Below are 26725 nucleotides of genomic sequence, written 5' to 3'. Positions count from 1 at the left end.
TGGAGTCCTGAATGCAGCTAGGAGGAATTGAACTCCTTTGATACACTCTGATATTCTTACAGCCCCATCTCTTCTCTCCGCAGTCATGCAGGTACTGCCTCAATACTGTGGGTGCTGCAAGAGAGAAACAAGTTTCTTCAGCAGCATCCTACACAAGTAGGGAAGCTGGGCAATCATCCACTGTTTTCCCCTGTGGAAGAAATCACTGCTGGCTAGTTTAGCTCCATGATATGCCACCCTGGGGCAGGGGTGGCACTGGTAAAGTTCCTTTTACCCCCCGCCTCCTTCCTTTTTTCCAACACAGTGCTAGACTCTCTCCTCAGGAAATCTGGAGATCTACAAGGGCTCTGTCATTTGTGAGTATCTGCCTAATTCAGCACTCTCCACATTTGCCCTTAATTGTGCTAAGAGGGGCTGGAGCTGATTCAGACTTCTGGTTTCACAACCTGTATCAAGGACTGTCAGCTTATTACTCAAAGTGGGTGAGACTCCTCTTAGGTCCCTTAGCTTTTGGGTTGGATTCCACAACAACCACAGAGGCACTTTTACTTGTTAATCATGGGGAGGTCAACTGAGGGTAGGCGGCTTATGCTGCCATGATGCTGTCGTCATTCCTCAAAATTCAATTTTCTATGAAGAATTTTTATTTTTACCTTGGTATGAATTTTTCCTTCTTATACTTTACCATCACATATTTTTCTTTAAGATGAATTATCTCTTGTCATAAGAAATAGATGTTGGTCAAACTTTACTTATATTCATTTACATGAATGTCTCTTTTCCATTATAATGTTTTTAATGTTCATTAAAACATGTAGTTTTACGATTGTTCTTGATGAATTTACTAGTTACAGGTTTTTCCATAACAAAATTGAAAAGATAATAATGACAAAGTCTAATACTAAGCAAGCTTTATTATGTGATAGGCACAATTGTAGAATCCACATAACAAGCCTCTGAAGTGAGCTAATTATGCCCACATTACCATAAGCACATTATATATGCATATAAAAGGATCTGGAAGAATAAATAAGTTGGTTAACATTGGGAAAATAACTAGGGTCAATAATGCTGGTCAAGGAAAGCAGAACTTATACATTATAGTATAAATCTTTAAAAGCAGAAAAGACCTCATACATTTTCTCTGAAATGAACAATAAAAAAATAAAGACACATTCAAAAGGAGCCATCAAGGTAACTCTTTATAATGGCAAAATTTTCCATACTTAACAAAATAGGGGCTTGATAAAGACAGGTGAATACCTTCAAGCCAATAGAAGAGTAACAATATATTTACAAAAAATATTAAAGGCTGGTTATAGTATAGCACAATCACACTTTCTTTCAAAAACAATGACATGGTCTTAAAGAGTTTGCTACAAAAATCTGACAATGATTGTCTATGGTTGGTATGATTACAGATAACTATTTTTTGTTCATATCTACATTAATATAGAGAAGAACTATTCTGTAAAAAGGGTATAGACTCTATAAAAGGCAAGTAAAACAATATTCCAAAACAAAAGATACAGAGCCACAAGATATTAAAGAATACTTAAAAGTAACAGTAACAACACAAACAAAATGGAACACAGATACAGATATGCAAATTTAGAAAATGAAGACTGACCTGATATCCATGCTTCATATGTATAAAAATATAACTTACCATCAAACAGGCAATAAAAAATACAAAAATAGATATGGCTATTAAATAAGTGGCATTCAAATGAGAAACAGGGAGAAGGGCAAATTTAGACCCTCAATAAATAACTTAAAATAATTTTGAGATGGATCAGTAAACAAAAGTAGCAGGGTTAGCCCCCAAATGAATTTTTCAATGTTTAAAATAAAGGCAAAATACAATAAGCAGTTTTAAAATTTTTAATATTCACAAGTATGAATTTTCCAAAAATAATGAAAGAATGAATATAGATAGAGATCTTCAGAGTGGTTTTTCTTTTCCTGTATAAATTCTCTCAGATGAAGTTGTAAAGCATAAGTAAGGCATTTGTACCTTAATTACATTTGTAGTGACTCTCCCTAATACACATTTTCTTATGTGTCCTGTGTCCTTCCTTACCACATAATCCTAACATAAGTTTCCAATTCACAGATCTATTCACCAGTATGACTTTTTTTATGTTGCTGAATCTCTGAACCCCTCCCAAAAGCCTTTCCACATTCCTTACATTCATAAAGTTTCTCACCAGTATGAATTTTCTGATGTTGAGTAAGGCTTGAGCCTGTACTAAAATTCTTCCCACATTCCTTACATCCATAGGGTTTTTCACCAGTGTGTATCCTCTGGTGCCGATTAAGAGCTGAACCACTACTGAAGGACTTTCCACATTGTTTACATTCATACGGTTTTTCACCAGTGTGAATTAGCTGGTGTTGGATAAGTTTTGAGCCACTACCAAAGGCCTTGCCACATTCTTTACATTCATAAGGTTTCTCACCAGTATGAATTCTCTGATGTTGAGTAAGGTCTGAACCACTACTAAAGGCTTTTCCACACTCCTTACACTCATAGGGTTTCTCACCAGTGTGCATTCTTTGATGCTGAATAAGTTTGGAACCACTTCTAAAGGCCTTCTCACATTCCTTACACTCATAGGGTTTCTCACCAGTGTGAATTCTCTGATGTTGAGTGAGATCTGAGCCACTGTTAAAAGCCTTCCCACATTCCTTGCATACATAAGGTTTCTCACCAGTGTGAATTCTTTGATGTCGAGTAAGGGCTGATCCAAAACTAAAAGCCTTCCCACATTCATTACAAATATATGGTTTTTCACCAGTATGAATTCTCTGATGCCGAGTAAGGGCTGAACCACTACTAAAGGCCATCCCACATGCTTTACATTCATAAGGTTTCTCACCAGTATGAATCCTTCGATGTTGAGTAAGGTTTGAACCACTGCCAAAGGCCTTCCCACAATCCTTACATTCATAAGGTTTCTCACCTGTGTGAATTCTGTGATGCCGAGTAAGGGCTGATTCAAAACTAAAGGACTTCCCACATTCCTTACACTCATAAGGCTTTTCACCACTGTGAATTATCTGATGTCGAATAAGGCCTGATCCAAAACTAAAAGCTTTCCCGCATTCTTTACATTCATATGGTTTCTCACCAGTATGAATTCTCTGATGATGAGTAAGGTTTGAGCCACTACCAAAGGCCTTTCCACATTCACTACATTCATAAGGTTTCTCACCAGTATGAATTCTTTGATGGTAAGCAAGGTTTGCACCACTACCAAAGGCCTTGCCACATTCTTTACATTCATAAGGTTTCTCACCAGTATGAATTCGCTGATGTCGAATAAGGACCGATACAAAACTAAAATCCTTCCCACATTCCTTACATTCAAGGAGTTTCTCATCAGTATGTATTCTCTGATGCTGGGTACTGAAAGTGGGCATGTCTTCAGAAGTAAATATCATTTGACTGAAATGTCCTTCCTGAGATTCCTGTTTTCTCTCAAACTGGCTTTTATATTCCCAATCACCTCTGAAACTTGAACACTCAATGCTGTTTTTTATAAGTCTTTCCATTATCTCTCATCAGGATGATTCTATTCCATAAATATCCTTTTTCAGAAATAATTTCTTGGTCTCAACCTTGATTCACAGTCTGAAAGAAAATATAAAAGCAAACATTCACTTTTTTTGTGTTCTGGGAGAAATAAAACTTTTATAATAGAAATGAAAAGACTTAACTGAAACTAATTTTCATAAAAACTGACTAGCTTATACCATTCTCAAATATGATTGGGCAATTTGACAAACAGAAAAGGAAAGTAAAAAGAAGTCACACTGGAAGATGAAGGAGATATTTAGGAAAACAGATTAGTCAGTCATTACTAAATAGTGATTTAAATAAAACCCCCTTCAAACACGGGGAGCTCGATAAATATAAAGACATCTAGACTCTCCCCCAATTTTGTTAGAGAATAAATCTAGCATCATATACATTTTAAAATGAGGGAAATTACCATTTAACCCATTTCTTAGGGTTGTTTGGAGCATTAAGAAACTACAACTAGAAGGAAAAGTCTAGGATGAACAATCAAGTAACAAACATAAATTGCATATAATCTGAAGGAAATAGAAGAGAATGTTACTCCAGATATAGCAGTATCCTAATGAAAGATTAATGTGACGAATGAGCAATGCAGAAGGAAGAATCTATGGTGTTTAGAATATGGCTTATTTATGCCATTTGGTAAAACCCACGTTTACCCAGGAAGTCTATGAGGCTAAACTTGGGAGAACAAAGAAAGTAGCAAAAGCTACTGTAATGGAGAATCTAGTTTTAAAGTCTGTGAGAAGGGAAGAGCCGAGATAGGTAATGTGATACTGTTGGCAGGTTGCAAGGATGCAAATAGATATGTATTCTGAACCCCAGATCCAATGATTATTGAATGGTTCTGAAATCACACATAATACATTTATGTAGTTGTATAAAGTAACTGCACAGTGTTCAGTGGCTATAATTTTGGAAGATCTGCATGCCAGAAAAGAATGGATTTAAATATATCAATTAAGTCCCTGAGCACATACATCAAACTCCAAATGTGAAAACATTTGAGCTTTAGTCTCTTCTTATAACACTTATACAGCAAGATTATTTGGGGTAGGCCTAAATATGTCCTCAAATTCTTTCCATCTCCCCTGTCAATAGATGATCCAGGCCCAAACTTTTATTTGGACACAAAAGCAGCATTTTATTTAGTTGTCTGCCTTTCCAGTTTTACACCCTTAGCAGCCAGAGTGATATCCAGCTTGGCACTGTTCTGTTAAAAATGTTTCAGTGATTCCCCATTGTCCTTAGGATAAGATCTGTACGCCTTAACTTGGTCTTAACAATTCCTCAGTAATCTGCCTCCCGCCTGCCTCTTCAACCTGATCCTTCTCTCCCCTCAACAATAACTTATAGCTATACTGGTCTTTTCAGTTCTTCAAATGCACTAAATTGTTACACTCCCCCCACCATACACACACACAAAATGATTTCATCTGCTCTACATATTTGTCCACATTCCCTTCTCCAGTGCCCTCTCTTGGCCTTACGAGTTCCTGGTAAGGTCTCTGCTAAGTGGCATATCCTAATAAAGATTTTTTCTGAATACTCAGTCTTAATTATGCACATCCTATCATTACCTCTCAAAGCACTTTCCCCTCTTTTTTTCCTTCCATTCTTGGTATTTTTGTTTTGGTAAAGGTTGATTACACATTTGTCTCCTACAATTGTAAATTTCATATTGAATGTTTGCTTAATGTCTGTCTGCTACAACAGAACCAACCTTCAAGAAGGAAGGATAGACAATGTATATTACTTTAATTGACTTGAACTCTGGCACATGCAAAAAGATCAAAATACATTTAATGGATGCCTAATATAATAAGTTAATTTCAAAATCCATTATCCTTAAAAATAAACATTTAAAAACAAGATTTCTCTAGAAAGAGAATTCTCTTGTTCTCTCAAAGAGGACAAGTCAATCACATGCAGTTTTTCCTGCCCATTTCTTCACTAAAATCAATGAAATGGATTTTTTAAAAGGACCAAATGCTTAGGCAAGGAAAATTAAAGAAGAGACAGACACAACAAAACTTCTGAAGTTGGAAAGCATAAAAATAAATGATGACTAACTCAACAAACCAAACAATGATGAAACCAAACTCAAAAAGGAAAACCCGGAGGGGGATGATTTATGCTGCAGAACCCCCAGAAAGGCTTAAGAAATGGAGGCACTATGTACTTAGGTACATTTGGCATACAGAAAGCAAAGTCAGGTTCATAGTGTCTGTTCTAAACTACAGAGAGGCAAATATCATAATATATTTAAGGAAACCCTATAATGTAAAAAAGGATTAAATAAACAAGCCCCAAAGAACTTAAAAGAGAAACTACAGAAGAAAAGAAGAAAAATTTCAGAAGCCACCATTAATATCCTAAGAGGGATGTGAGAAGTTATTTTATATGCTAACAAATCAGATGACATAAAAGGAATGAGATGGAAAAAGGATCTTAGGAAATGAAAATATAAAGTGGGAATAAAAACAAGTAATTACCAAGATGAAAAGATAAATGAAAAAAATCTCTTTTAAAAGTACAACAAGGGAGGCGCCTGGGTGGCTCAGTGGGTTAGGGCCTCTGCCTTCAGCTCAGGTCGTGGTCCCAGGGTCCTAGGATCGAGCCCTGCATTGGGCTCTCTGCTCCACGGGGAGCCTGGTTCCTCCTCTCTCTCTGCCTGCCTCTCTGCTTAGTTGTGATTTCTCTCTGTCAAATAAATAAAATATTTAAAAAAATAAAATAAAAAAATAAAAGTACAACAAGGGCACCCGGGTGGCTCAGTGGGTTAAAGCCTCTGCCTTCCACTCAGGTCATGATCTCAGGGTCCTGGGATTGAGCCCTGCATCGGGCCCTCTGCTCAGCGGGGAGCCTGCTTTCCTTCCTCTCTATCTCTGCCTGCCTCTCTGCCTACTTGTGATCTCTGTCTGTCAAACAAGTAAATAAAATCTTTTTAAAAAAAAGTACAACAAGATATGGAAATGGAAAATAAATGAAAATTGAAAGGTCATGTAAGGCAGCTCAATATCTAATGGAAAAAGATCATTTTTAAAAGTGTGTTAAGTATCTGCCAAGATTCAGGGTGTTAGTAGAAATAAAAAAAACCTGAAAATCATCATTTTGAAAACACCAATCTAATTATTGATTTAGGCAAGTATTCTCCATAAATTCTAAAACCAGAAAGTAAATGGTTGTTAAGAAAAAGGATATTCAATGATCTCATAGTATCACTCCACAGACTATTTGCTAATTATAAAGGGAAAAGTATACCTTTATACTGGGAAAATTTAGTATTCACCACCTTTAATCTTAAGTTTAAAAAAAAACGGACATCACCAATAGTGCAACAACCTATACCTCTCAATGTAATGCAATAAAAGGCATACCATCTTATCACCTACATAGTATGCTTACCAAATACTTGGGCTGAATCTAAGCCTCCAATTTACATGAGAAAGCCATCCAAAAGACAAATGGAGGTTGTTAAGACAATGTAGGAGACAACTGTCCTGAATTGCCTAAAATATTCAGTGTCATATTAAAAAAAAAAAAAAAATATATATATATATATAGTCAGTTCTAGATTAAAAAAGACTAAAGAGACCCAACAACCAAAATAATACATGAATCTTGACTGGATCCTAGATCAAACAAACAAGTGACCAAGTAAATGAACAAAAAACATTACACCAGCTAAAAAAAATTTAAAAAGAAAAAAACATTTTTGGGAACCACTGGAAATACTTGAACGCAAAATGCTTGAGGTGATATTAATGAGTTAATGCAAATTTTTATAGATTTGCTATGTCATTGTTATTGTTTGTAAAATGTCCTTATATCTAGGAGATGCATGCTAAAAGTATTAAGGGTTAAAATGTTCAGATGTCCCCAACTTATTTTCAAATGATTCGGAGGGGAGGAGGTTGAGAAATACATGTGTGAGTGTGTGTGTCTGTATGTGTTCAGAAAGATAATGCAAATGTGGTGAAATGTTAACACTTGGCAATTTTAGGTGAAGACCAAATAGGATACATGCGGTACACTGAAATGTTCTCTCAATTGTGCTGTATATTAGAAAATTTTCAAGGAAAACAGAAATTACAGATTGTTTTAGAGAGTAGCATTTAAGAAATTTTCCAGACTTGGGGCACCTGGGTGGCTCAGTGAATTAAAGCCTCTGCCTTCAGCACATCGGCACACCGGGCTCTCTGTTCAGCAGGGAGCCTGCTTCCTCCTCTCTCTCGGCCTGCCTCTCTGCCTACTTGTGATCTCTCTCTGTCAAATAAATAAATAAAATCTTAAAAAAAAAAAAAAAGAAAGAAAGAAAGGCGAAAAAAAAAATAAAAATAAAAAAATAAAATAAAAAAAAAAAAAGAGGGGCGCCTGGGTGGTTCAGTGGGTTAAGCCTCTGCCTTCAGCTCAGGTCATGATCTCAGGGTCAATGGATCAAGCCCCACATTGGGCTCTCTGCTCAGCGGGGAGCCTGTTCCCCCTCTCTCTCTGCCTACCTCTCTGCCTACTTGTGATCTCTCTCTCTCTCTCAAATAAATAAATAAAATCTTTAAAAAAAAAAAAATTTTCCAGACTTGAAGGACATGAATCTCCACATTTAATGGACTCATTTGATACCTACCATAAAGAAAAAATTGACTCACACTAAGATAGATTTTACATTAGGTTCCAGGACACTAGGAACAAAGAAAAAACCATAAAAGGCTCCAAAAACTAAAAACAGGGCATAAATAAAAGTGCAGGAATGAAAACAGCTTTGGAGTTCCCAATAATATTCTAAGCAGGAAGTCATGATTACAAAGTTCTAAAGAAATTTCAAGTAGAATTCCTGTCCTGTAAAAGAACCAATGTACTGATTGAAAAAGCCCTTTTCAGATATACTAGAACTCACATGCTTAACAAATTTATCCATTCTTACATGCCACCTATATAAAAAACCAATTTTTATAAAAGATTTTATTTATTTATTTATTTATTTATTTAAGAGAGAGAGAGAGAGAGAGAGCGAGCGAGCACAATGAGGAAAGAAACATTTCTTTAACAAATGGTGCTAGGACAACTGGATAAACATATTCAAAAGAATGAAGTCAAACCCCCAATCTTACTTCATATAAAAAATTAACTCATGAGGAGTGCCTCGGTGGCTCAGTCTTAAGTGTCTGCCTTCGGCTCAGGTCATGATCCCAGAGTCCTGGTATCAAGCACCGCATCAGGCTCCCTGCTCTGCAGGAAGCCTGCTTCTCCCTCTCCCACTCCTCCTGCTTGTGTTCCCTCTCTTGCTGTGTCTCTCTGTGTCAAATAAATAAAATCCTTAAAAATATTAACTCATGAAATTGGACCCACTTTCTCACCCTATACACAAAAATAAACTCAAAATGGATTAAGTATCTAAATGTGAGACTAGAAACCATAAAAATTCTAGAAGAGAACACAAGCAGTAATTTCCCCAACATCAGTCACAGCAACACTTTTCATGATGCTTGTCTCCTGATGCAAGGAAAATAAAAGCAAAAATAAACTACATCAAAATAAAAAGTTTCTGCACAGCAAAGGAAACAACCAACAGAACTAAAAGACAACCTACTGAATGGAAGAAGACATTTTCAAATGATATATCCAATAAAGGGCTAGTATACAAAATATATAAGGAACTTACACAACTCAACACCCCAAAACCAAATAATCCAATTAAAAAATGGGCAGAACCCATGAACAGACATTTTTCCAAAGACTTACAGATGGCCAACAGACACATGAAAAGATGCTCAACATCACTAACCATCAGGGAAATGCAAGTAAAAACACAATGACACCTGTCAGAATAGCTAAAATCAGTAACAAAGAAACAACAAGTGTTAGTGAGGATGTGGAGAAAAAGGAATATTGGGGCCCTGTTGGTGGGAATGCAAATTGGTGCAAACACTATGGAAAACAGTATGGAGACTCCTCAAAAAAATTAAAAGTAGAATGCCCATATGATTCAGTAAATCCACTACTGGGTATTTAACTAAAGAATATGAAAACACTAATTCAAAAAGATCTATCACCTCACACCAGTCAGAATGGCTAAAATTAACAAGTCAGGAAAGGACAGATGTTGGCAAGGATGCAGAGGAAGGAGACCCCTCTTACACTGTTGGTGGGAATGCAAGCTGGTACATCCACTCTGAAAAACAGTATGGAAGTTCCTCAAGAAGTTGAAAATAGAGCTATCCTATGAACCAGCAATTGCACTAGTGGGTATTTACCGCCAAAGACACAAATGTAGCAATCCAAAAGGGTACCTGTACCCCAATGTTTATAGCAGAAATGTCCACAATAGCTCATAGACCATCTACAGATGAATGGATAAAGATGTGGTATATATACATAATGGAATACTACTCAGCTATCAAAAAATGAAATCTTGCCATTTGCAACAACATGGATGGAAATAGAGGGTATTACACTAAGCGAAATAAGTCAGTCAGAGAAAGACAATTATATGATCTCACTCATATGTGGAATTTAAGAAACAAAACTGAGGATCATAGAGGAGAGAGGAAAAAATAAAACAAGACAAAATCAGAGAGGGAGACAAACCATTAGAGACTCTTAATCATAGGAGCAAACTGAGGATTGCCGGCGGGTGGGGGGAGGATCGGGGTGTAGGGTAACTGGGTGATGGACATTAAGGAGGGCATGTGATATACTGAGCACTGGGTATTATGTAAGACTGATGAATCACTGACCTCTACCTCCGAAACCAATAATACATCATGTGTTAATTAATTTAAAAATTAAATTAAATTTTAAAAAGAAAAAAGAAATGGAAAAAAAAAGATCTATGCACCCCTATGTTTATTACAGCATTATTTACAACAGCCAAATTATAGAAGCAACCCTAATGTCCATCAATGGATGAATGGATAAAGATGTTATATATATACATATAATGAAATATTACCCAGCCATAAAAAAGAATAAAATCTTGCCATTTGCAACAACATGGACGGATCTAGAGAGTACAATGCTAAGTGAAATAAATCAGTGAAAAACAAATACCATATGATTTCACTCATATGTGGAATTTAAGAAACAAAGAAAGAAAAAAGAGACCAAAAAAAGACTCAAATATACAGAACAAACTGGTGGTCATCAGGGGCGAGGTCAGTAGGAGGATGGATGAAATAGATTAATAGTGGATGAAATAGATTAACAATAGATTAATCCCTGGATGAAAGGGATTAACAGTACATTTATTGTGATGAGCACTGAGTAATGTATAAAATTGTTGAATAAATTTATTGTACACCTGAAACTAATATTATACTGTATGTTCATTGAACTAGAATTTTAAAAAATTTTAAGTCCTCTTTCATAAAAATTGGCTTAACAATTTAAAAAATTAACTCAAAATGGATCAATAACCTAAATATAAGCACTAACCCATAAAACTATTTTTTTAAAGGTTTTATTTATGTATTTGAGAGAGAGAGAGATAGAGAGTGCAAGGGCAGGGGCACAAGCAGGGTGGAGGGGCAGAGGGAGAAGCAGGCTCCCCAGTGAGCAGAAAGCCCAACGCAGGGCTTGATCCCAGGACCTAAGGCAAACACTTAACCAACTGAGACACGCCGCTGTCCATATTAAAAACTCTTTCAAGAAAACATAGGGATTTATAAATCTTTATGACCTTGGAATTGGCTATATATTCTTAGTAATCATACTATTCCAAGTACTTGACAAGTATTACTTGTACTTTGAAAAGTATAAGTAATAAAAAATACATTTTAATTCATCAAAATCAAAGGTTTTGTGCTTCAAACAGCTAAGGGTGTTTTATGGGATGAAGAAAACTTTGAAACTAGAGAGAGCTGATATATGCACAACGTTGTGAAGATAGATTAAATACCATGGAATTTACACTAACTACAACTGAATTGTACACTTTAAAATGGTTAACTATTATGTGAATTCACCTAAATAAGAAAAACCTTTGGGGAAAAAAAGGCAAAAGAAAACTGGAATGAGAAGCTGTTGTTTCTTTAGTAATTAAGATATTATAAGTTAAAACCATAATGACAGATCACTATAAATACATCAGATATAAAGTGTAAGGATTCCAAATCTTGGCAAAGATATGAAGCAGTAGGTGAACATATGCTGTTAGAAACAGAATCTCATAGAACCACTCAGAAACAGTTTGTTATTATTTAGGTTAATATACAAAGTCCTATGATTCAGCAATTACACTCCTAGGAAAAACATTTCCTAGAATGTTTACAGCAACAGTTTTTATTAAGACCAAAGAGATGAAAACCACAATATCCACAAAAAATATATAGTAGATAAAGTAAAGTATGACATAGTCGTACAGCTATTGACATGAACTAGCACACAGCAGTGAAAATAAACAAGATACATCTAAACTATTCCACATTAATTAATTTTAAAAATATTAAATACAAAATTAACAAAACACACAGTATGATTTAGTTTATAAAAAGTTTAGAAGCAGGCAAAATTATAAAACATTCCTTAGGTTGTTACAAAAAGTTGGTAAAATGGATGTCTATAATAGCAGAGGAGTTATTTTTACAGAAGTCTTTTTAATGGTTACGCTTCAGTAAGAAATAAAAAAAATTTAATTTTGTTTGGGCAGGCAGAGGGATGTGAGGTGACAGCAAAGTATTTTTTAAACTGCATGACAGTTATATGGGTTATTATTTAAAAAAATATTTTTTATCAAATATTACTGAGTTGTTTCTGTGAGGGTGTTTTTTTTTAAGATTTTATTTATTTGAGAGAGAGAGATAGTGAGAGAGAGCATGAGTCGGGAGGAAAGGGAGAAGCAGACTCCCACCAAGCAGGGAGCCCAATACAGGGCTCAATCCCAGGACCCTGGGATCATGACCTGAGCTGGAGGCAGATGCTTAACCGGCTGAGCCACCCAGGAACCCCCGTAAGGGTGTACTTTAATGAGTTCAACATTTAAATAAGTAAACTGACTTGTGAATAACTGACTGAGTAAAGCAGATTGCCCTTCATAATGTGGGTAGGCATCATACAATCAACTGAAGGCATGAACAGAACAAAAGTCTGAAACCCCAGTGAATAAAGGGAATTTTTCCTGAATGACTGCTTTCTAGCTGGACATCCATTTTCTTCCTGCATTTAGACTCCAACTGAAACAGTAGCACTTCCCAGATCTCAAGCTTACTGGCCTTTGGACTGGAACGCTACCATCAGCTCTTCTGGTTCTCTAGTTTGTGGACTGTAGATCTTGGGGCTTGTCAGCTTCCATTATTGCATGACACAATTCCTTATTATATATTTATATATTTTTCCTATTGGTTTTGATTCCCTGGAGAACCCTGACTAATCTCCCTCCCCTTCATCAATGTATATATACACATATATATCTGGATATATATGTGTGTGCATGCTGTTTAATTAAGAATCATTGTACATGTACAGCACTGTTTAGTGAGACTAATCTTTTTTGGCTTTTCTTAGTACAACTGAAAAGAAGAGTTTGAGAAAATTCAAGAAAACTGTCTTTCCCTAAGTGAGAATAAACTTCCATTTTGTCCATGATGTGTTAGCTAATTTAATATTTTTATATCTTTCCTGGAGATTTAGATCCAAACTATCTTGCTTAAGAATCATTAGCTCTGAAGTCTGACAAGCCAGCTTTCAATCCGGGTCCTAAAATCTAGGTCCCAACACTTATGTCCTTGGGAAAATTATCTGCCCTACTAAAACTTTTCTCCTCTAAAGAATATTGGCAAAAAATCTACAGTTTACAAGGTATTATATATAGTGCCTTGCACATAATAAAGCTCAAGAAATGGCATTTTCGGGGCACCTGGGTGGCTCAGTGGGTTATGCCTCTGCCTTCGGCTCAGGTCATGATCTCAGGGTCCTGGGATTGAGCCCTGCATCAGGCTCTCTGCTGAGCAGGGGGCCTGTTTCCTCCCCTCTCTCTGCCTGCCTCTCTGCCTACTTGTGATATCTGTCTGTTGAATAAATAAACAAAATCTTTAAAAAAAAAAAGAAAGAAAGAAAGAAAGAGAAAAGAAATGGCATTTTCATTTATCAATTATCCCTATCTTATTATGTTATATAGTTATTTTGTGTAAGTCCACAAAATCATAATAAAAAGTATTCTGTTAGACATTTCATCCAGTGAATTATCAGATAACCTATTACTTTTTTGTTCCTGATTCTCTATTATATCAGAATTTCATTTTAAATCTTGTTGTTTTGGGGCACGTGGGTGGCTCAGTCATTAAGCATCTGCCTCTGGCTGAGATCATGATCCCAGGGTCCTGGGATCAACTCCTACACTGGGCTCCCCGCTCTGCAAAGAGCCTGCTTCTTCCTCTCCTACTCCCGCAGCCTGTGTTCCCTCTCTCGCTGTCTCTCTCTCTCTCTGTCAAATAAGTAAATAAAATCTTTTTTAAAAAAGAAAGATTGGTTTAAAAAAATCTTGTTCGGTTTATGGGGCACCTGGGTGGCTCAGTGGGTTAAGCCTCCGCCTTTGGCTCAGGTCATGATCTCAGGCTCAGGTCATGATCCCAGCATCCTGGGATCGAGCCCTGCATCTGGATCTCTGCTCAGCAGGGAACCTGCTTCCCCTCTGTCTCTCTGCCTGTCTCTCTGCCTACTTGTGATCTCTGCCTGTCAAATAAATAAATAAATATATATATATATATATATATATATATGTATATGTATATATATATATATATAATAATTTTTAAAATCTTGTTGGTTTTAAGATGTCACAACTTTATAAAATGATTTAACATATACATATATATAAATGGCAATATATGGCAAGCATATCAATACTGGGGAAGGGTATGCTACATTCTTCTTTTATGTTCAAAATCTACATATGATTTGAGAAATAGACAAATTCCTCCTTAGGGAAGTCATCTTTCTTGGATGTCTCTAAACTCCTTTTTCTGACTGTACCAAAGAGCCAAAAGAGGTTATTCTCTATAAATAGTGCTGTATCCCTAGAGTTAAAATACATTTTCTGAAGTTGTAATGGGTCATCACTGTTGGCTTCTGTTCCAGAGACCTAGATCTAGTTAACTTTCTTTTAAAACTGTATTTATTTAAGTAATCTCTACACCCAACATGGGGCTCAAACTCAGAACCCGAAGATCAAGAGTTTCAGGCTCTTCCAACTGAGCAGCCAGGTGCTCCTAGATCTGCAGAACTGCTAGAAAAACCAGTTGGTGTTCACTGATTCAGTTAGTAAGGCTCTCAAATGTCTTATCCTTCCCAAAGGTTCCATTTGATAATACAATAATCAGTGAACAGAGATTGATCTAATTTTAAAGTAGCATCATATCATGATGTATTTGATCTTTTTTTTTTTTTTTGGCTTTGATTTATTTTTGATCTATCCTTTTCAGAGAAAAGCACAGCCAACTTCACCCAGTCTTAATGTATAATATACATTAAGGAATTATCCTTTATTTTTTAAAAAAGGCAGATGAGTATTTAGAAAATTGTTAGAGCTTAACTATACTTTGCTTTGTCTTTTTTTTTAAGATTATATTTATTTATTTGAGAGAGAAAGAATGAGAGAGAGAGAGAGCATGAGAAGTGGGAGGGTCAGAGGGAGAAGCAGACTCCCCGCCGAGCAGGGAGACCGATGCGGGACTTGATCCCGGGACTCCAGGATCATGACCTGAGCTGAAGGCAGTCGCCAAACCAACTGAGCCACCCAGGGATCCCTTCTTTGTCTTTTTGCAAGAAGTATTTGTGTTATATAAAAAGGACACCCTCCTGGGCGTATTTCATGGTCTCTTGGACATAGCACAGTCTTGTTGAAGGTACAGAAATGGGCAATAAAGACAGTGCTCTATATGTCAAATTTATTTTCTCATCTCTTGCAGACCTGGGGGGGATACACTTCACGCAATTCAAATCTAGAATATATTTTATACATGCCTGAATGTACAAAACTTTTAACTTCAAATTTAAAAAAAAAAAAAGAGAGAGTACATTCCCCAGTCTATCTGATAAAACTGACATATCCATGATGCCAAATAAGAAAACGACTATAAAAGAGAATAATTTCAGGCTGATCTAACTTATGAACATAGATACAAAACTTGAAAATAAAATTCTAGTAAACTAAATAAAGTAAGTAATAAAAAAGAAAACATTATACCTAAGTTTATTTTATTCAAGAAAGGTAAGATTCCTCTAACATTAGAAAATATATTAACATAATTAACTTTATTAACAAATTAAAGAGAAAAAGCACAATTATCTCCAATAAACAGAGAATAATTTGATGAAAGTCAACATCCAATTATTAAAAAGAAAAAACTTTAAAAACTGTAAGTAGAAGAAAATTTCCTTATACTGATGAATAATACCTATAAACACAGGAAAGAACAGACGAAATGATTAAATAGTAAGTGCATATCCTTAAAAGTTGTGGCATATAGGGGTGCCTGGGTGGCTCAGTGGGTTAAGGCCTCTGCCTGCGGCTCAGGTCATGATCCCAGGGTCCTGGGCTCGAGCCCCACATCAGGCTCTCTGCTCAGTGGAGAGCCTGTCTCTCCCTCTTTCTCTGCCAGCCTCTCTGCCTACTTGTGATCTCTCTCTGTCAAATAAAAAAAAAAAAAAGTTGTGGCATATAAAATATATAAACCACTGGAAACTAAGAAATAAAACTGATGTTTGCAGATCTTATGATTGCCTACAAGGAAGAAAATGTAAAAGATTCTCTTAACAGATTGGTTGTATTTGATAAAAGATTTTACAGAACTTTCAGACATAAACCAGGAAACAAAGGCTAACTGCATCTGTACATACAAGCAACAAAGTTAGAAAAATATATTTTATTTGGGGGTATCTGGCTGGCTCGGTCAGTAGGGTGGAAAACTCATGACGTTGGGATCGTGGGTTTGAGCCCCATGTTGGGTACAGAGGTAACTTTAAAAAAATAAAATATAATATAAAAAAGAAAAAGAAAACACATTTTATTCACAAATAGTATCAATGCAAAATACTTAGAAATGTATTTGATGTGAACAGAATTATAAAAGTGGACTGAGATATTAAACAACACCTAAATATATGGAAATGTCATTTCTTATTAAAAGGAAGCATCAATTTTGTAAAGCCATCAATTCTCCTGAGTAATCTATATATTTACTGCAGTTGTAACCAAAATCACAAGTTTTTCACTGGTTCTAATGTTCTTTTTGGCAAGATCATTTTCTAACATATATAGAAGCCTACGAGACACTCTTTAAAAATTAAGCTGTTAGGACTTGCTCTAACAGATGTCAAGACTTACTACAAACCAATACTCACTGAGTGTAGCAATGGTTCAGAGAAAGAATTAGAGAAGTATGGCACAGGAGACTGGGCCAGGAATACACTCACACACATATGGAAACTTATGATCAGACAATCCTGGCACTGCAACTCTTCCAGATTAAAGAAGACTAAAAGAGAGATGATACTAAATTCAGTGTGTGATCCTAGACTGTATCCCAGACAGTGCCTGGGGAAGAGAGGATGAGGGCACAGTGAGGTGTTAAAAAGAACATTAGGACCAGTGAAAAATCTTGAATATAGACTATTTAAAAAGAGTTCTGAGTAATTGTTTAAATTTCTTATTTTAGTAAGTGTACTGTGCTCATGTGAGCAAATACTCTTGCTCTGAGGAAATAACACACTAACATGTTTAAAGGTGAAGAAGCAAATGTCCACCACTTATTTTTAAATAGTTCAGGTAAAATGTGTGCATTGTGTATGTGTGTTTGGGCACATGCATACATAAAGAGAACAACTACAAGCACATGCAGGAATGATCATGCAAATGGGCTAAAAGTAAACTGTTGGTGAATATGAGTAAAGAGTACACAAGAATACTTTATACTGTTCTTGTAACTTTTCTACAAGCTTGAACTTATTTTTTTTTTAATATTTTATTTATTTATTTGACAGAGAGATCACAAGTAGGCAGAGAAGCAGGCAGAGAGAGAGGGGGAAGCAGGCTCCCTGCCAAGCAGAGCCCGATGTGGGGCTCGATCCCAGAACCCTGGGATCGCGACCTGAGCCAAAGGCAGAGGCTTAACCCACTGAGCCACCCAGGCACCCCTGCAAGTTTGAATTTAATCAAAACTTAAAAGTCATCCAAAACAAGCCATATTATTAAATAATTCTCATGTTAAATAGAAAACTAAATAGAAATATAAAACACCTAGAAATGAAGTGAAAAAGAGAGCAATATATATAAAAAACCTAGACACAGGAAAATTACAAAAAAAATTAATAACCTTAAACTTTAAAAAATAAAACTGATCTGAATTCAATATTGTAACAAAATAGCAGGAGAGGATTAATTAAGACAAAACAGAATACAAAAATTCTAAAATTGTAAGATTCACAAAACTCAGAACCTGCTTTTGAAAAGCATGAAGAGGAGAAGTGAGTTGGGGGATTTCGGAGGGGGAGACAAAGCATGAGAGACTGTGGACTCTGAGAAACAAACTGAGGTTTTGGAGGGTCAAGGGTGCGGGGGTTGGGTCAGCCTGGTGGTGGGTATTATGGAGGAAATGTATTGCATGGAGCACTAGGTATGGTGCATAAACAATGAATTTTGGAACACTGGAAAAAAATAAAATTTAAAATTAAGAAAGAAAGAGAGAGAGAAGGAAGGCAGGCAGGCAGGCAAGCATGAATAGGGGCACCTGGGTGGCTCAGTCATTAATCATCTGCCTTTGGCTCAGGTCATGATCCCAGGGTCCTGGGATAGAGTCTGACATTGGGCTACCTTCCCGGTGAGAAGCCTGCTTCTCCCTCTCCTACTCCCCCTGGTTGTGTTCCCTCTCTCACTGTGTCTCTTTTTGTCAAATAAATAAATAAAATCTTACCAAAAAAAAAAAAAGGCACAAAGACTGCTGATTAAACAAGTCTGTATAACATATGTTTTAGGTTTTCTCCCCAAACACCACTAAGATGACCAAACAATGATAGTTTCATAATATTAATTGTTGGCAAGAACACAGGTACAGCAGATATTGATGACTGCCTCCTTCAAACTCATCCCTCCCCTACTTACTTGCTATGGAATGGTTTTGGTTTGGGGTTTTTTTTTTTTTTTTTTTTTGATAGTTACAGTACTCAGCTCTAGAAAACGAATCATGATTTGCCTAAGTCAGTGGTTCTTAACCCTGACTGCAATTAGCATCAATCAGATAGCTTTCAAAAAATTCTAGAGCTTGAACCTTACTCCAGAACAATTAAATCTCGATGCTTTTCTTGTCACTTTGTATGAGCTTTTAAGTCATTAATTATCAACTGTGATAGCATACTAGAATCATATGGTGTTCTTTTGAAAATGATGATGCTTAAGCCATATCCCAGACAAATTAAATCGGAATTGCTGTGGGCAGGACCTTAACCAAGGTTAAGAATAACTGGCATAAACTAAAAGAAAAAAATTAGGGGCACCTGGATGGCTCAGTAGGTTAAGCCTCTGCCTTCGGCTCAGGTCATGATCCCAGGGTCCTGGGATCGAGCCCCACATCTGCTTGGCAGGGAGCCTGCTTCCCCCTCTCTCTCTGCCTGCCTCTCTGCCTACTTGTGATCTCTCTCTTTGTCAAATAAATAAATAAAATCTTAAAAAGAAAAAAAAAGAAAAAATTAGCCCTCTGTCCCTATTTGTTGCAAGTGTTTTTCTGTACCTCATTCATGTAGCCATAAATTAACAGGAAGTGGAGAAACAGGTTCTGTCAGAAAGCTAGGCGTACTATGAAGTGACCAAGTTATTGTGAAGTTTAACTTGTAAATATTTACTTAAATATTTACTGAATTTTAAAATATGTGTACTCTATTGTTCCCATAATTTCACTTTTAGTATATACCTTAGAGAAGGCCTATACATAAACATTCATCAGAACAGTGATTGCTACAGTGATAACTATAGGACACTAAATATTTAAAAACGAAAAAAATGATTAAACATACCAGAGTACTACAAAATAAGACCTTACATGAAACAATTTTTTTTAAAGATTTTATTTATTTATTTGAGAGAGAGAAGATGAGAGAGAGAGACCACAAGGTGGGGAGGGTCAGAGGGAGAAGCAGACTCCCTACTGAGCAGGGAGCCTGACGTGTGACTTGATCCCGGGACTCCAGGATCATGACCTGAGCTGAAGGCAGTCGCCCAACCAACTGAGCCACCCAGGAGCCCTTACATGAAGCAATTAAAATGAGGTAGTTCTTACTTATGTGTACAATTCTCCACATAGAATGAAAAAGGAAGTTTCAGAATGGTAACAATAACTACCAAGTGACTGACATGAAGTGAACGTTCTGAGTGAATGTTCTAAGAATCCTATTCTAAGGATTTTATTCCTATTCTAAGGATTTTACATGAACCAACTCAAACCCTATAATGCAGTTACTTTCCACATTTTGCAGCCTATACTTATAATTCTTTTTATATAACTATACTTTTATGTGACAAAACAGTACCACATACATGTGTGCATATATTTAAATGCATAGGATAAAGGTAAAAAGAATAAATAATTAACTTAGAAAAGTGGCTACCTTTGGTACTCGGGTAGATATCTGGGAACGGGGACTATGGTCACATGGAATGTGAGCCCCTCCATAACATAGAAATTATTTTTACAAGAAAAGTATATAATTATGATTTAACTAAAAATACAATTTAAAAAGGAAAACACTAGGGGAACCTGGGTGGCTCAGTGGGTTGCCTCTGCCTTCGCCTCGGGTCATGATCTCAGGGTCCTGGGATCAAGTCCCGCATCGGGCTCTCTGCTCAGCGGGGAGCCTGATTCCCCCTCTCTCTCTGCCTGCCTCTCTGCCTACTTGTGATCTCTATCTCTGTCAAATAAATAAATAAAATCTTTTTTTTTTAAAGGAAAACACTAGCATTTAGGCTAAGGAGATACTTGTTTATAAAGGCAATAGTTTGTAAGCAAACCATATTCAACAAAATGGGCTTGATAAGATGCTAACACTATGAGACCATTACAGCTCATAGTAAAAATAAGTGTGTAAAAGCATGACAGTTGTTCATAATGTATTTTGGCATGATAAAGATGGGTTACAGGTCAGTGGCCATATTAAGATCAAATTAAAGAAAGAATTCTTTAATTTTTTTTTAAGATTTTTTATTTATTTATTTGACACAGAGAGAGAGATCACAAATAGGCAGAGAGGCAGGCAGAGAGAGAGGGGGAAGCAGGCCCCCTGCTGAGCAGAGAGCCCAATGCCAGACTCAATCCCAGGACCCTGAGATCATGACCCGAGCCAAAGGCAGAGGCTTAACCCACTAAGTCACCCAGGCAACCTAAAGAAAGAATTCTAAGCATTTGTGCTAACAATTTGACAGTATTCTTTAATTGAAAGGGCTACAGACGACCTTTGTTTTTTTATTTCTGCTTCTCTGTATCTTCTAAATGCATTGTAATAAAAAATTATTTTGTAATGAAAGGAACAGAGAATATACCTATTTTCAGAAAAAAGTGATATTTGATCAGGTATTCAAAGATCTGTAAAATCTTTGTAAAATGATCTAAACATGGCACAGGTACAGAGACATAAATTTTTTTAAAAAACTTAGGAAATAATACAACCTATTTAAATACTATAACACCAAGTAGACAATGCAAAGTAGTGGAAAAGGAAGTAAGTAATTACTAGATAAAAATGGAACAATCCTAAGTAAATGAAAAAATTGAATTTAGATACCCAATACACAGCAAAGCAAATTTAAATTAGATTAAAAGTTATGTGTATAAGAAAATTGAAATACATAATCCTGGCTCTCAATGATTTACAAAGCATCTGGGGAGAAAATGCCTCTAAGATCCTTTGGGGGATAAGGCTGGACACCTCATGCTCCCTGATTTTAAAGTATATTATTGTTTTGATATAGCACTCAAAACAGTATGGTATTGGCATTAAACCAGATACATACATCGGTGGACCAGAATGGAGAAATAAACCCACACACCACAAACCCAGAAATAAACTATGGTCAACTAATTTCAATAAAGGAGCCAAAAATAAACAAAAGGGAAAGGACAGCCTCTTTAATAAATGGTGTTGGAAAACTAGACATCCACATGCAAAAGAATGAAACTAGATTACTATCTTAAACCATACAAAAAATTAACTCATAATGGATAAAAGACTGGAACGTAAAACCTGAAACCATAAACTCCTAAAAGGAAAGAGAGGCTGTTAGCTCCTTCACATTGGTCTTAGATATGACTTTTTGGATATAACTCCACAAGCAAAGGCAACAAAAGCAAAAATAAATTGAGTGGACTATATCAAACTAAAAAGCTTCTGACTAACAAGGGAAATCAACAAAATAGGCAACCTAATGAAGGAGAGAAAATATTTACAAATTATATACCAGATTAGAGGGCAAATGATAATACATAAGGAAGTAATACAACTCAATAGCAAATAAACATTCTGATTTTAAAAATGGGCAGAGACCTGCCTCCTTAGCGCAGTAGGCAGCGCATCAGTCTCATAAAATGGGCAGAGGTTCCAAATAAACATTGCTCCAAAGAAGACATACAGATGGCCAAGAGTATGTGAAATGATGCTCAATATTACTAACCATCAGGGAAATGCAAATCAAAACTACAATGAGATATCATCTTACAACTGTTAGAGTGGCTATTATCAAAAAGATAAGAAATAATGTGTGAGAGGGATATGGAGAAAAGGGAACCCTTTTGCCATGCTGATAGGAACATATATTGGTGTAGCCACTATGGAAAACAGTATAGAGGTTTCTCAAAAAATTAAAAATAGAATTACCATATGATCCAGCAATTCCACTTCTGAGTATTTACCCAAAGAAAATGAAAACACAAATTCAGAAAGATATATGCACCCCCATGTTCACTGCAGCATTGTTTGCAATAGCCAAGATATGGAAACAATCTGCGTGACCAACAATGGAAGAATAAAAATTACCGGAATATTATTCAGTCATAAAAAGAATGAAATTTTTCCATCTGTGACAACATGGATGGACCTTGAGGTCATTATGCTAAGTGAAGTATGTCAGACAAAAATAAATACCATATACTTTCACTTACACGTGGAATTTAAACAAACAAATAAAAGCCAAGCTTGTAGACACAGAGAACAGGTTGGTAGTTGCCAGAGACTGGGGGTGGGGGTGTGAAATGCGTAAAAGGGTTCAAAAGGTACAAACTTCCAGTTATAAAACAAATTAGTCAGGGGCGCCTGGGTGGCTCAGTGGGTTAAGCCTCTGCCTTCGGCTCAGGTCATGATCCCAAGGTCCTGGGATCGAGCCCCGCATTGGGCTCTCTGCTCAGCAGGGAGCCTGCTTCCCCCTCTCTCTCTGCCTGCCTCTCTGCCTACTTGTGATCTCTGTCAAATAAATAAATAAATAATCTTTAAAAAATAAAATAAAACAAATTAGTCATGGGTAGTAAATAATACTGCACTGTATATTTGAATGTTGCTAAAAAACTAAATCTTAAAAATCCTCATCACAAGAAAAAACTACGTATGGTAATGGATATTAACTAGACTTACCGTGGGGTCATTTCAAAATATATACAAATACCAAATCATTACATTGTACTTCTGAAACTAATATAAGGTTACATGTCATTTATACCTCAATTTTTAAAAAATCCTTTAGGAACCATCAAAAGGCCTTTAGTTAAGTGCTTTATACTGTAATTGATATAGAGGTCCCAAGAATGAAAAGTAGAGGAGAAAGGGAGCTAACATTTATTGAACTTCTGATGTGTACCAAGTGTTCTACACATATGTTATTTCATTCTCAATATTAAGTGAGAATAAGAACCTCTCATTTACAGGTTAAACAGCTCACAAGTGGTGCAGCTGAGATCAGAAGCCACATCTGATACTAGAGCCCATGCTTTTTACACCATGTTACAGTGAGACTAGCACAGGTAAAATAAACTGAGATATGATTTTTTTTTATTCTGAAGAAGCCAAAATTTAAACGAAACAGTTAATAAGACTAGATGGCAAAGATGAAAAGGCAAAAACTATCTGACAAAGGACAGTAGAAGGTAGGGGGAAGAGGAAAGTGCAAATAAAAAAGAAATATAATATGGAAAGAATAGTAAAAGGTACCATAAAAAGCAGAACTGATTTGACCAGAATGTTATTAAAATAAACATTTTAGACGATAGATACCTGTATCTATGTGTAAGGCTATACCTATTTTTAAATCTTTTAAAGAATTTATTTATTTGGGAGACAGAGAGTGAGCAATTGAGAGAGAAAGAGCACAAGCTGGGAGTGAGGCAAGGGAGAAAGAGAAACAGGCTCCCTGCCCATGGTTGGGAGGCAGAGGGAGAAAGAGAAGCAGGCTCCCTGTCCGATGCTGGCTCCGTCCCAGGATGCTAGGATCATGACCTGAGCTGAAGACAGATGCTTAACTGACTAAGTCACCCAGGCACTTCTTTTTTTTTTTTTTTTAATTTTAAGTAACTTTGACACCCAAGTGGGGCTTGAACTCACAATCCCGAAATCAAGAGTTGCACACCCCATACTGAAAAAATAAAATAAAATTAAATTTTAAAAAATTAGAATTTTAAATTAAAAAAAAAAAAAAAAAAAAAAGCTGCACACTCCACTGACTGAGCCAGTCAGGCGCCCCCTACCTAATCTTTATATCCCCACTTCTAAAAATGTATTTGAGGAGGCTAAGAATTAAAGAAAAAAAAATTCTAATCATACACAATTGTCATAGGTAACAGGTACTCAATATCATAAACATAGGCTAAAATTATTACTATGACTGATCATTATTTGAAGTGCTCAGATTCCTGGCAGTCAATGCAAAAGGGAAATACTATACAATGGATTATATGGTTCCTACCTATCTAGGACTATTTACAGGAGATAAGCAAGATCTTGTTGAGATAACCTTAAGAAGACCTAAAACAACTGAGAGGTTCATGTTATTAGAAGATTCACCAAATTTCTACTCAATTATAGATAAAGTGCAATTCAATCTAAATCACAAAAGATGCTTGAATGTAACAAAGCTATTCAAAAAATTTAAATGCAGAGGAACACAAACAGCCAAGACACTCTTGAGGAACAAGAGGTAAGAGGATTTGCTCCAAATATTACAACACCACTGTGAATAAGATAGCATGATATCGAAGCAAGAAGAGAAAAACTGAGCAATAGAACAGAATATAATGTCCAGAAATAGATGTAGACATATATAATCACTTCATTTTTTACTAAAATGTCACTACCTATCAGTGCAGAAAAGATGAACTTTACAATAAATGATACTGGAACAACTGAATACCTATATGGGGGGATAAAATGGAATTACACCACTACCTACAGAAATCAATTCCAGGTAGTGTAAAGACCTACATGTTAGAGTCAAAGGCTGTGGAGTTTTTAGAAAGAACATAAGAAAATCTTCATTACCTTGAGGTAGCAGAAAATTTATTAAATAAACATTAACCACTGAAAAAGATTTCATAACATTTAAATGCTAAACCTCTATTCATCAAAAGGCACAAAAATGAAAAACCAAACCAGAGAAGAAGAAAATAGTCACTGTTATACAGAAGACATATATATAGATAGGTATCTATAGCTATAGATATATATGTTTTAATCAGAGAAGAAGAACCCAATTAAAAATTGGAAAAACATTTGAACAAGCATTTTGCAAAAGAAGGCAGCCAACTGGGCAAGAATTGGTGTCCATTTTCACTGACAATCAAGGAAATACCAATTAACTGTGTGATTGATAACATTAGACATCCACCAAATTGGCAAAAATTTAAAAGTATGATGATGCCAAGGCTTGGCATAGATGTGGAGCAAAAAGAACCTTTATAAACTGCTGATACAAGTAAAAACTTGCTCAATATTTTTAGAGAACAGTTTGACATTGTCAGTAAAACTGAAGACATACAAACTACATTCCTCACCAACTTAATCACAATTTTAGCATATATGCTAAAGAAATGCAAGCACACATGTACCAAAATATGTGCACAAAATATTTATAGTCACATCACTTGTAACAGTTAAAAACTGGAAGAAAGTCACATATCCATGAAAAGTAGAATGGGTAAACAGTAAATTGTGATGTTACCATGAAAGATAATATATATACAGCAATGGGGAAAAAATGAACTGTAGTTATAGGAAACATGAATGAAGCTCATATTTTTATGAAAAAGGCACAAAAGAATGTTCATACAAAGAAAACACATAAACTAAACCTTCTATGATTTTGGAATCCATACTCTAAAGTTCTAATGAAAGGCAAAGAAATGATCACAGTGGTCACCACCAGAGCAACACAATTGTTTGTAAATGTGGAAAGGTATATCGGAGATTTCTTTAGAGATGGTTGTATTCTATTTCTTAGATTGTGAGTGTTTACAATTATGTATTAAATGACACAGATGAGTAGGATATGCCATTTCTGTATCTAATTTGAGAGCAAAAAAAAAAAAAAAAAGCCACAGGCATTCAAATAAATATGTACTTCTAAAAATGTTTCAAATATTAAATCATGTGGGAAAATACTTAAATATAATTTTATGTAAAAATGGCTATAATGGTAAATGCTGAATGAATTCCATTTTTAAAAATCACATTTTATATATGTACATAAAACAGACCAGGAAGAAAATACCAAAAAAATTAGCATTGGTTTTAACTGGGAATTGAAATTTTCTTCAAAAGATGTACTTCTGAAATTATTTAAAATAGTCATGTCTTACTTTTATAAATAGAAAGAAACAGCATTTTTTAAAAAAGCATAAAGGAAAATTAAACCACTTGACAAATTAGTAAGAGAAAATCAGTTGCTTGTGAAGGCTTAGGGTTTGCAGCCAATCCCATATTCTCTAAGGGGAAATTCCAGGGATCAAGTCACCGGATGGGAAAGAATTTTCAACAGGAGAAAAAGCAAGTCAAGTCCTGACAAAGAAAGGGGGATTTCCGGAAACAAGGGGAAACAAACTACCTTGCAGGAGCCTGGTGGATGTTCAACAGCCATTCTTTACTCCACTCTGGAAGCCACTGCGCGCTAATCAAAGCAGAGCT

At 35.8% G+C, this 26725-nt stretch overlaps 2 protein-coding genes across 3 annotated transcripts in view; both read right to left on the bottom strand.

Annotated features, from left to right (window-relative positions):
* The window catches only part of LOC116857596 (zinc finger protein 383-like), a 65737-nt gene extending 39029 nt beyond the window's left edge, over positions 1-26708 (bottom strand). Inside the window, 1 exon segment of the mRNA XM_032841840.1 lies at positions 26646-26708. Coding sequence (XP_032697731.1) covers positions 26646-26678 — 33 coding nt within the window. The 5' untranslated portion in view covers positions 26679-26708.
* Positions 1184-26725, bottom strand: ZNF345 (zinc finger protein 345). 2 transcript variants are annotated; one of them, XM_032842125.1, is made up of 2 exons: positions 26646-26725; positions 1184-3637 (listed from the first exon to the last, which is right to left on the bottom strand). In XM_032842125.1, exon 2 carries the CDS (start codon positions 3556-3558, stop codon positions 2119-2121), a length of 1440 nt encoding a protein of 479 aa, XP_032698016.1. In that variant the 5' UTR covers positions 3559-3637; positions 26646-26725; the 3' UTR covers positions 1184-2118. The 2 variants fall into 2 exon arrangements, with proteins under 2 accessions (XP_032698016.1, XP_032698017.1); XM_032842126.1 differs by lacking the exon at positions 26646-26725 and adding an exon at positions 14084-14103.

This window comes from Lontra canadensis, unplaced genomic scaffold, assembly GCF_010015895.1.
Source record: "Lontra canadensis isolate GAN:19392208 unplaced genomic scaffold, GSC_riverotter_1.0 scaffold125, whole genome shotgun sequence".
In the NCBI taxonomy this organism is placed as follows: domain Eukaryota; kingdom Metazoa; phylum Chordata; class Mammalia; order Carnivora; family Mustelidae; genus Lontra; species Lontra canadensis.
Note: the sequence above shows the minus strand (reverse complement) of the source record. Positions and strands in the feature narration are given on the sequence as shown.